General features: G+C 43.3%; 1 protein-coding gene across 2 annotated transcripts in view; it reads left to right on the top strand.

The window, feature by feature from the left end:
* The window catches only part of COL27A1 (collagen type XXVII alpha 1 chain), a 192,088-nt gene that overhangs the window by 18,989 nt on the left and 160,861 nt on the right, over nt 1-12,238 (top strand). For both annotated transcript variants that reach the window (XM_072124196.1, XM_072124195.1), the window contains exons 2-3: nt 5,692-5,762; nt 8,072-9,405. In XM_072124196.1, the coding sequence (XP_071980297.1) occupies nt 5,692-5,762; nt 8,072-9,405 (1,405 nt within the window). The remainder of the gene's footprint in view (nt 1-5,691; nt 5,763-8,071; nt 9,406-12,238) is intronic.

Below are 12,238 nucleotides of genomic sequence, written 5' to 3' on the forward strand. Positions count from 1 at the left end.
CATTGTTCTGGTACCTGTAATGCTCCTGGGGCTAGAAGGAGGAGGGGTGAGGCTGTACATTTGTGCTCCTTAGACAAACCATTGTTCCCAATGAGACTATTACATCACCAACAATTTCCACTCTACGATCAGTGTTTCCATTTAAAATATGGAACCAATATCGTATGGATGTAGCCAGTGTCTTGTTTGGTTTACACTGATTCAACTTGATGGGTATTTTCCATAGGTTTCACTATTAGAAAATCCCACACACACTAAATTGTTGGCCTCGTCTGCACATGGCCCCGAACCTCTGAAGACCTGATGTTTCCTGCTCCGTATCATAGTTCTATGATGAAGAACAAGACCCCAGGCCTGTCCCCGTCCATATGGAAGCGCCCACAGATGAAAAGGACTAAAAAGGAACTGTTTATGTTTTACCTTAATGTGAAAGCAACACTTGGCTAAAATGTAAATCACAGAGCACTTTGCACAGTTTCTTGGCAGACGGCACTTGGAGAGAATTAACAAAGTGAGGCCGGGCCGAGGAAGCCTTGTGGATGTTTATAATGACATACTCTTATTGTCGGGACTGGAGAAGTGGAGTTGAGGGACCTCATAGGTTTCCTATAAGTCGCCTTACCAAGTGCTTCTTCACAAAACCTGTCTGATGGAGCTGATCTTCCCCGTCTCTATGACCTTTCATGGTCATAATGAGTGCGACTTCCTTCCCACTCGTGTGACTGTCTTCCGGTTATTGTGTGGCCGTGTTAACATTATGACTATTGTGTCTCAGTGTTAGCAGATGAGCTAAAAAAAAATTCTATTAACTATACTAGAGGAGGTATTGGTTACGTACCATTCTTGGTAGTCCTTTTAAAGCTAAGGCTACACATTGTTTTTGGTCTTTCTACATGAAGATTACAGTTATTTGCACTAGTAGTGAGTAGAGGTATAAAGACCAACCACAAGGTAAACAAATGTGGCTACTTTAGGTTGGGTTTTCATAGGATTCCCGGTGGATCAAAACTGTGGGAATAAATATGGTGTGTCTTTTTTCGACCTACCTTACCATGTCACTTTGGTGCACCTAGGCCTCTGCTGAAGCCAAGGCCAATGTCGAAACGCAAAGCTTCTCATTTGTGATGATCACGCCTATAAAATGGTCTACTAGTACTAGATTTACATTTTGGACATCCATAGGCATAACATGACATTGGCCGCAGATACAGAATTGTATCGAAAGAGAGGTCCACTACAAATATGTGTAACTGTGATAGTTTTGCTCTCCAGAATAGGCATCTCAGCACCCACTTCATCCAATTAGCGGCCTCCTTGGACCAAGGGGCGTCACTTCCATATTTAATGGGACTTCACTACCTCTTTTGTCCCCTAGTCAGAGGAGGCCACTCATTGGTTAAAACGGGTCATGTGACCCCTCTGGAGCTTTAAGTTGGGTGCTGGCCCAAAACCGGTAGGTCCGGAGAAGGTTCAATATGTTATTGAGTGTTTTTCTTTTCTCTTCCAACTATTTCCCTGCCCCAATTATTAATGGGAACCCCAGGGGTGCACTAGCCAATAGTAAAGTTGAGCCATTTGCCTTAGGCATCACCACCTGCAGCAAGGTGTGGGAGCAGCATTAGGGGCTACAAAAAAAAGTGTGCTCCTTTACACCTCATGTCAATGCAGGTGTATGACTGCACGGAGTAGCCACCTACTAATAAAAAAAACTGATTGAGGTTGAGGGGGGGGCTCAATTCTATAGCTCAGGCAGCAGAGAGTTTAGGTTCACCCCTGGAAACCCCCTTTAATAATAGTTTCTATTCTATTAAGCATTTATTGCCATGTTATGCCCAATGCTTACCCAATACAGTGCACACACAAAACCACCTCCTGTCCCCAAATAATTCACACTCTCGCAATATCCGAATTTCCAAAAATCAGTCCTAGTAGTGTCTGTAGCGTCGTCCAACCAGAGTAGAGTGTAATATATACAGTATATTTATATATAGACATTTTGCAGAATTGCAGCAGAGGGGAGAATTCCCTGCATATTCTCAGACAGTCGGAAAAAGCCATCCATTAAGATCAGACAATTAATACTCTTCATTAGTCACTGACCGGGCATCTCCGAGCCGGATTAAGTTTTTCCACTCTCTTGTTAGTTTCTGCCAAAGTGTGTGTTTCAATGTTTTGGCACCTGGAGCGCGGCCAAGAACGTGCGGAGCATGCTCCGTGTCGCCAGCGTCCATTCTGCTCTCACTTCTGGGAAAATTCTCCTCTGCTGCCTCTAAATTAATATGACAACAGTTTAGTGGTTGTTCCCGCTCGCGGTATTGTAGTCCTAGACAGACTTGTATAGGTTTTCCTACCATTTTTTATTAGTGTTTGTGATTTTGGCAGAGCTGTTGCTGATGTTTCCCGAATCAGTACAACGCGTTACATGAACGACTCGTTGTGGTTTGTAGAAACTTTGTTCTGCTTTGTTACAATAAGAGTTTTCGGCTCTGGAGATTGTGTCATTTATGTAGTTTTGTTCTTTTGAAATTAGTCAATGTGGGAACAATCAGAAGAAAGCCGCCTACAGAGCCAGGGAATGGGGAAAATTTTAAGGAAGGACCCAAGACACCTTTGCATGACATGGGCTGTTTTAGCTTTTGGCTCACTTTATTGATTGCAGTATGCAACCCCTCTGACCCAAAAGGGTTAAATAGTGCTCTGCTTCAGTCGTAGCTTTTAAAGGGACACTGTCGCTAAACTACTAGCCCCCTTAGGTACGGTATGATATGTCCTTTCTAGAATTCCCGCTTTTATCTGAAAACTATTTCTAAAAAAAAAACTTCTACAATGAAAAATGAGCAGAGAAGAGTCACTTTTTGACTGAGTTGAGTCTGTTTTAGAGGGTGTCAATCCTATCTTCAGTTCTGTGATATGTAGAAACATCTTTGGTGTCATATTAAAGATAAGAATCTCATCTTTCAGATGGCATCAGGCTTGTGATGACAGAAGCACAGACACAGGCAGTTACATACCTGGTTTGTAAATGCGAGAAGCATCAGCGGACACATGACATGACTCCTTGTAGTTTACAGAACTTACTACTTGAGAAAATGGTCTCTTTTGTGAAGGGGCTCACATATACCTTTTGCACCCCCCTAGAATATCCCATGATTACGTAGTACAACCTGTTCCGCCGCATATTACAATTTTCTATTACTAGTCCTAATATCAGCTATTATTGTAGTTTTATCAATTATATTTGCAGCCTACTATGACCAGGGACCTTTGTATATAGTGCTATGCTCCAGGGTAATTCATATACTTTCTAACTAGAAATACTCACTTATTATCAGTGAGTTTTGCCTCTCCAATGCCTGATATCTACAGGGACGTCTGGCATTGCTTCATAAGGATTCCCAATTAGTATAACCCCCAACTGAACCACACTTGTTAAATGGCACAGGACCCGCATCGTGCCAGTGTAACAATGGATTGCGTTCTGTGGATCTGGTCGGGGGTGGGTGAATATTGTCATCATTTTCCAGGGTGCCCTTTGTGTTCCTGATGATGTAGTGTAAGCAGCTGTATTAGGAGAATGGGCAGCTCAGTCTTTGTGACCTTTCTCGTTGGTGACAGTGACTCAGTGACCACTTGTGAACCTACTGGTTCTCATGACCGTCACCACTACTATACCACCGATGTTAAAGTCAATATAAGCAACACTGCAAATTTCCAGTGCTTTTTACATTGCTTATTATGTCATGACTTTAAAAGGAGCCTGTCACCAGCTTTTATCCCATTAAACTAGCACCCCCTTCAGGTAGGATATGAAATGTCTTTTCTAGAATTCCCTCTTTTATATGAAATCTCACCCATTCATTCATAAAATAATCTTTGAAATGAGCAGAGATGAGTCATTTTTTTTACCCGAGATGAAAAACAATCCAGAGGTCCAGTACTCAGCAAGATCTTTGACCAGATAACTTAAAACTCATGCAGTGTTTATAAAAGCAACGCCTGACGAAGGCCCAAGTCCTAGGTATACTTATATACAGGAGGATAAGAATCAGGGAATACAGTGCTACAGAACTGGAGATAGACAGTTTAAGAAATAGTTGAATATCCAAGCCGCAGATAATTCTTTAAAGGAACTCTACCATCAAAATCCAACATGATAAACCAGGGACACTTCTTAATAGATCCAGACTGTGGAAATCTTCTTATAGTTGTTATCCATGGCCTCCATCCTTCCTAAAATCAACTTTTTACAATTATGCTAATGAGTCTGAAGGCGGGCTATCAGAGTGTTGCAAGGCGGTGTTACCAGAGCCCCTCCATGCTGCAGCTTCACAGGCCGTTACACAGTCTTATCCTTCCCCCTCCGCTCCCTTAGAAGTTCCCCCTCCCTCTGCCTGATGTAATCTCACGGCAGCAGAGGAAGTTTCAGCACACCGTAGGAGTGGGAAGTGGAAGTGCTTCTTGCTCACTGTTATAGCCTGTGAATTTGTAGCATGAAGGGGCTCCTGTAACACCCTCAGGAGCCCTTGATTAGCATAATTTTAAAAGTTGATTTTAGAAAGGGAACAAGGCCATGGATAACACATAAGAAGATTACCACACTCGCTGTGCCTGGATCTACAAGTAAGGGTACATTCACACGCAGTATGCCCGCCATGCCCGCCATGACCTCCTCCTCCATAGAGAGTAGCGGGACACGGCCGTACACACGCCGAAAGATAGAGCATGCTCTATCTTTTTGCTGTGGGCGGCCCGGATCGTATCTGCATCCTGCCGCTATTGCCGTCTATGGGGCCGTACATGCGGCCGCAAATTTGCGGCCGCATGTACGTCCCCGCAGACGGCCATGTGAATAAGCCCTAAGTGCTTCTGGTTTATCATGATCTTGCCAAATCCGTCAATTTCCTTTAAAAGTCTGTGGGGCAGATTTACTTACCCGGTCCATTCGCGATCCAGCGGTGCGTTCTCTGCGGTGGATTCGGGTCCGGCCGGGATTCACGAAGGTAGTTCCTCCGCCGTCCACCAGGTGATGCTGCTGCGCTGAAAAGCATCGTTCCGCACTGGAATTCACTGGGCCGGACCAAGTGAAGGTAAGCGCGTCCCAAGCGACACTTTTTTTGTTTTAAATGCGGCGTTTTTTCCTAATCCGCCGGGTTTTCACTCGGCCACGCCCCCCGATTTCCGTTGCGTGCATGCCAGCGCCGATGCGCCAAAATCCCGGGGCAATACAGGGAAAGTCGGCGCATAGCGGAAATATTTGGGTAACACGTCGGTAAAACGCGAATCGGGCCCTTAGTAAATGACCCCCTGTATCTCCAGTTGTGTAGCACCACAAGTCTTATGTCCAGTGAAAGATGAGATTCATATGTTTCAAATGACACCAGAAGCTTGTTTCGAAGTACTAGACAACAGAAAATGGAGGCACTTGAACTGACAACCCATCATCAGCTTTTTATATATTAACTTTCTGATGAGGTGTCTGTGGCCTTGCTTCTTGTATTTAACCTTTGTGAATAATCCGCGCCTCTGATGAGGAAGCAGGCGGAGCTCAGACTACTTCTTTGATGGCGTCTGTGTGATAATGGTGAGATGCTTATATGCAGTGTGCAGTCTACAATACAGTGTATTTTTGTGTATATTGTCCTGTTTGCTTTCCATTTTCACCAGACTAAAGTGACTTTCCTTCTCTTTCAGGAGATCGTTCTTTCTTTGGATTCTTTTATATGTTTCCTGTTGCCTGGATATTTCTCAGGGAGCAGCTGAAGGTAAATGATTTTGGTTTTTGTATTAATTACTGTACAGACGAGGGCTGGAGGTGGTAAACACGAATCTCACTTTTCTCCGGACACAAACAACTGTCTGTCTGCTGTATTTTTTATGCAGCAGCTGGGCCATAATTCCCAGGATACTGAATACTGTATTACAAGGGTAGGAAAGAAAATGGCAGACGCTAATTGCCATAGAAATTAAAGGAAGCAAATCAAAGGGGGGAAGAAATGCATTTGACTTGTGATCACAAAAAGTCTCATCTGGTGGTCTGTCTGAGGGGAGGGAGAGCTGACAATGGAACCAGACTGGATAGAAAGGGGAGGGGGGATCACTGACATAATGGAGGAGTAGGAAACACAGTAGTGTTTTATTTTTGCATACTACAATGTAACTTGGGGCAAGCCCAACCCATGGCATCTATACCACGTGGCACAGGCCTGGCTCCTGCAAGGAAGCTTCAATTATTGTAAAATCTAATATATTACTTCCACTTATTGCATTCGGAATTATTGCCCAATACTGGACTAGCAACATTTGGATTATAAGACGCCCAACTGTTGGAAATTAACTGCACCCTTCTCGATAATACAAGTAATATAAGACATGGCAGATATCTTTTTGATCCTCTGTCACTTCTGGTGCTTGTCTTGGATCTAGAGAGAGATCCTGTGATCATATAAAATGTGATAACAAGACACGACAAGGAGGAAAGAACAAGAGCCTTAGCAATTGATTACCGATTTGCTGTGGGGCTTATGCCCTTAGGGTCCCTATTTTTAGCACCTAAGTCTGTTTTCAGAAGTCACACAAGCTGTATGACATTTTGGGGGAAAAATTGGGGAAATTTCCTCATCTCAATTACTTTAAGGTTTTTTTTTTCTGTCAACTACACTTATCCCCTATCCTCAGGACCACCCATTTATCATAGAGATGGTGGGCGTCATGTTCGCCATGTGAATGGACTGGTGGAGCTAATGCTCTTCACTGCTTCATTTGCTACAAAGGAAACCTATGGAAATATCCATCTCTGATTCATTCACACAATCCACTTAAGGTACTTGTCCCCCCCCCCCCCACTGCCTGATCACTTGAGGTCCCTAATAATTTGGCGCCCACAAATAAGACATAAATGAAGTATGCATTGGGAAAAAATGCCTCTAAAGAGGTGCTTCTTTGTTGAATTGTAATATCCTCCAGTTGAAGAATGACAATTTTTGGTGCAAACTTTTGTCCCATATTATCCCAACATTTTAAAGCCCAAAAGTTCTGGATGGTACATCCACACTTTCTACCATGATCTATTGCCTTCAGGCGACGTCAACAAAACAAGCTTGAGTTATATTTTGATCAATTTTGGTATAGTTTGAATATTGTCCCCTGATTTATTGTGTTTCATTTTTCCTGGTATCAGCACCCCGTTTAACCTGCAGGAGACTGCATAAAGTGGCCACCTATGTGTTCTGTCAGCCTCTGAGACAACATGAAATATTGGGCACTCAAGACCTGTTCACACGGTGCAGTACTGCATTGCTGTTGATGCGGTGCTGGTGGGGATCCAGGACCCACTGCCAGTATGAGAAACGAGGGTCTGCTGGGTCCTTCTGGGCGCTGCGTTGCAGTGATAGTGGATGCCATGCAATTTGATCAAAATTTATCTAAGAACATAAAATTAGCTTTTTTAATGTAGCCTAGCCGGAATAGATCATTGGTTGTATCCAGATCTTTCTCTCTCCAAATGTTGGAAAGCTGTGCAAATCTATCATTAATTAAGCACCCGTGTTATAGATATGGAATATAATCTAATTTCCTGGTTAACATTCATGTTAATTGGGACACATTTTATGGTCTGTATAATATCTGGCTACATTTATTAAGAGTTACCCAATTAAGTTTCTTTCCATACAGATGTCGCTGTGTTAGTGTATATGTAACAGATACGGAGCTATAAATATAACATAAACACAAATGTGATATAAAAATAACCTCCTCCCAGCAGTGCACAGCGATGAGACAGGAAGACATATCAAAGGAGATGCACCCAGGCTGTATGCTGGTTCTAATAAAACTTTCATGTCCACTTTCCATTTTGAACTCTTTCCTTTATCTCTTACATCCTGACCACAATATAGAGGAAAACGGAAGTCTGAAGTTTTGGGGGGGGGGGGCTGCGTACCCTTGAACTGGTTCTTGTTAGGAGACGGCTGCATAATGCACTCGACTTATGTGAGACTGTGTGTATATCCGCCATGTAGTCTATATTTATTACACTTGCTCTTTGTAACTTCATTGTGTCTTTGGGTTTCAGATGTGGACGTTCTTCAGAAGCTGGGCCTCATGGGAAGCAAGCCATCCAGCCGCCCATTTCCCGGGGTCATACCATTTAAATCGGGATTCATTTTGACCCAGCAAGCACGTATCGAAGCTCCGATATTCTCCGTCATCCCCCCGAGCTTAGGAACGAATCTCACCCTGGTGCTGAGCTTCTGCTCCCATCGCATTAACAATGCCTTTTTATTCGCTGTCCGTAGCAAAAAGAAAAAACTTGAGCTCGGGTTGCAGTTCATCCCGGGTAAAATTATAGTTTACGTGGGTCACAAGCAATCTGTATATTTTGATTACAATGTCCACGACGGCCTGTGGCACAATATGGCCGTTGATATTCAAGGCCAAAAGGTGACTCTATATACTTCTTGTGGGAAGCAAAGAGTTAATGCCAGTCTGCATATAAAGAAAGATGACACTTTGGATTCTGATGGGGTATTTATGCTGGGGAAGCTGAACCAGCAGTCTATACGATTTGAAGGTGCTATTTGCCAGTTTGATATTTATCCTTCCGCCAAGGCAGCTCATAATTACTGTAAATATCTCAAGAAGCAGTGCAGGCAAGCGGATACCTACCGGCCGAAACTGCCACCTCTGATTCCACTGTTACCCCAAGAAGCCAACTTGCCTCCTATCGAAGAGCTATTGCTAGGTAATCTTTCCACCTTTTCTCCTCGACCAGAATTGAGAAAGACAAACTTGACAACCAGCGGCAAAGTTAAGATTCCTTCGGTGAAATTAACGACAAAAACGCCAGCCTTGCCTCCCTCGACGTTTTCAACGCTTCCAAAAGTTGATACTCAACTTTCTTCGGGTGTCTTAACCAGGACTGCCACGGTGGCCCTCAGGATATCTACATCTCCTTCACCTGGGCAGTCTCTTCTCTCTGTTACCAAACCCGGTCCATCGCTTGGCCAAAATGCTACAAAGATCAAGAAGCAGTCGCTGCCGTCAGAAAAGATAACCAAGCAGACCACCTATCCAAAACCAACAACCAGGCCTCCAACAACAACAGCTGCCTCATCGAAGCAGGGTAAAAAAAGCACCGGAAATCCTAGGAGTACAAATACCACCACCGTGAAGCAGGCATTGGAGAAAAGAACTAGTACTCCGACTCCAAAGCTCCATTCCATGAGCCCTAAGGTCTACTCCACAGCCACTGCAGTGCCCTACACCAAACCAGGATCTGGGTTTCTTTATACCTCCCCGTCAACATTTACTAGCTTACCTGTTACACACGATTACCTGTGGCTTGACCCAACTGCATTTCCTTACTTGATGGGACCTCCTGGGCCCAAAGGGGATCAGGGTGCCCCTGTAAGTGCAAGAACTGTTTTCTTATGCATGATATAATATATTACAGTAGAAAATTATGTAAACCAATGCATTGTTAATAGAGAAAGTCGTGTCCAGTCCAGTTATAGACCATTGGTGATTTTTGTTCCATGTACTGGCGCTGGTACCCCTCTGTTTTAGTGGATAGAGAAGGTCACACTTTATAATGAGTAAGGTACAGATCATGCAGGTGGAAATTAAAAGAGATATACTTTACCTGCACTGCTAGAAAATCTCACTTGCTCTGAATTTGGTGCTACTTTGGATTATGTGATGGATTGTATCTGCTTTATCTATTTCTGCTCTAAAGCTGTGTTTAGCTGCAGTGTGCATGTGTGAATGTTGCCCCCTTCAGCTTCTGTCTTGATGCTGGGGGTACATGGGGGTCCTCATTTTGGTGATTGATTTGATTTGATGATTTTATATTTTATCACATACAGAGTAGCCAGGTGATAACTTTATATAAAGTTTTGGTTTGGAATCACTTTTCTCGGATATTTTAAGAAGTCATTAACCATTCCATGTTGCCATCATTCTAGCAGTTTTTTCCGTGGGTTTTATTTTTGCAATATTTAGACCCTATCACACAACCGGGTATAATGTACTGTTAAGTATCTACAAGCTATTGTAGATCTATCCATTAAATTGCAATGTTTTTACACTGCTGCAATAAAAACAATGAAGGCTGCGGTACACGTAGCGTGTTGAACCCGTTTTTGGCCAGTTTTAAGCAGTCTGTTAAAAAACGCATACGTTTTTTGACCGGTTTTCCCAATTATCTTAATTAAAACTGATAAATAATGCATGTGTTATTTAACGGACTGCTTAAAAACGGGTTCAAAACGCCACGTGTGACCACATCCTAAATGGGGAGTGTCCCACATGGTGTCTTCCCTTTTTGAGGCCAATATTGCATGTTGCCTGCAGTTGTGGCATGATGTGATATCATTTACCTTCTTTCTGCTAACCACTATAGAGTAGAATGACTTTCTTGGTTGAATGGGAAATATATGTTTTTGCTTCCAAATTTGCTGCCATCATTTAAAGCATAGTTTGGTTTACTATAAAGTTTTCCAGTGGATACATGACACGATTATGTTTTATGTTACACGTTCTTATGTCTGTGGAGCTGTAGAGTGGAATATCCTCCATACATGCCCATACAATTTATAGTTCCTGAGCGCCAGGAAAGTGACTCCATGACAGTGGCGGGAGCCCAGGTGCGGCACTAGTGTCCTCCGTTTTACAGAATAAAACGTACTTGTGCGCAGTGGACGAGCGAGTGAGTCACGCACATTGCTGGCAGCCCATACTGGTGAGATCATGGCTCATTTCCTCCTGGTCTCGACCAAGGAATCACTTTTTTTGTCAATTGTTCAGCTGTGAACATTAATTCCAGGGAAATCCTTAGTACTTTCCCTTCATTTGGCCCAGAAGAAAACAACTGCGCTCTTAAGATTTAATGGCTGCTCCGCATGAGTGGGGACAGGATTTTATATGGGTTCAGCCTCTATCTCTTTTTATTAGATTATCAGGCTCATGTATGATGCTCTCCAGATGTAAGATATGGAGTTATTGTGTGAGCCTGGAAACTGATAGTCACAATCCCTCCTCACCCCTATGTGATTTATTCAGGGTGGTCTCCAGATATTTCACAATACAAATTCTCTTGCTGTTAGGAATTATACTCCATAGTGTCACTCCATAACGTATGGCTACCAGAAACGTATAATCCCGAATGTAGACTTTGCTCTTCCCCAGTTTTATGGGTAAATAATCCACCTTTTACACACTTATTACAATCCGTTGCTATAACATCCTTTAAGGGAATGGTGGTCCTACTCTGTTAAGAAAATAAGGAAAGGCCACAGCATCCGATGAAGTTTAAAGAAGACTGTACACCTTTATTCACATGGGCATGAAAAAAGCGCCAACGTTTCGATTCACCGTGAATCTTTGTCAACGTTGCTGCTTTTTTCACGCCCATGTGAATAAAGGTGTACAGCCTTCTTTAAACTTCATCGGATGCTGTGGCCTTTCCTTATTTTGAGAGTATTTGGATCCCATACACCAGGATCTACAGCTGCGTGCATCATCCACATCAGAGTCCAGAAGCTATTTCAGTCACTTTCTTTTTTTTCTACTTTTTTCCTACTCTGTTAAGGGCATAGACCACATTAAAGGTGCACTTGGCCATTTACAGGTCACCCCTGGCTAGATTTCTTCTGTTTTTTCTATTCACAATTTTTTAGGGCGTGAGGCAGGCATACATCCGCCGCATTGGAGAGGAGGAGCCGTATGTAATACATAGCAATATATTATGTACGGCCCGTAACATGGGGAAAGATGGGACATATCACTCTGTGCAGCCATTGCCGTCTATGGGGGACGTATGTAGGGACGTACATACGCCCCCCCTACGGTCGTCTGCATGTGGCCTTTAGGGTATATTTACATAAGCCTGGAGAGGAGGAGGTGAGCCCTCCATATAGAATAGTGGTGCGCGGCCTCACACACGGGGAAAGATACAGCATGCTCTATCTTTTCCCCGTGTACGGCGCAGGACAGTGACACGCATGTGGCTTTGTACTGCCGCTGGACTGCTATTGCTGTATATGCGGCCACAAATTTGTGAATGTACCCTTACAGAAATTTTAGAACACCGAACGTCTAGCTAAGATCTGTAAAGTGCTATGTGAATGCTGCTAAGACCAATTGTCCATAGGTCACTCCAACCTGGAAAGTTAGGTACTCACTACATCAGAAAAGAAAAAGCATCAAAAATGCTGCAGGTTTTTGGATTTTTTACAGGTAA

The sequence above is a fragment of the Engystomops pustulosus genome, chromosome 9, assembly GCF_040894005.1.
Source record: "Engystomops pustulosus chromosome 9, aEngPut4.maternal, whole genome shotgun sequence".
In the NCBI taxonomy this organism is placed as follows: Eukaryota; Metazoa; Chordata; class Amphibia; order Anura; family Leptodactylidae; genus Engystomops; species Engystomops pustulosus.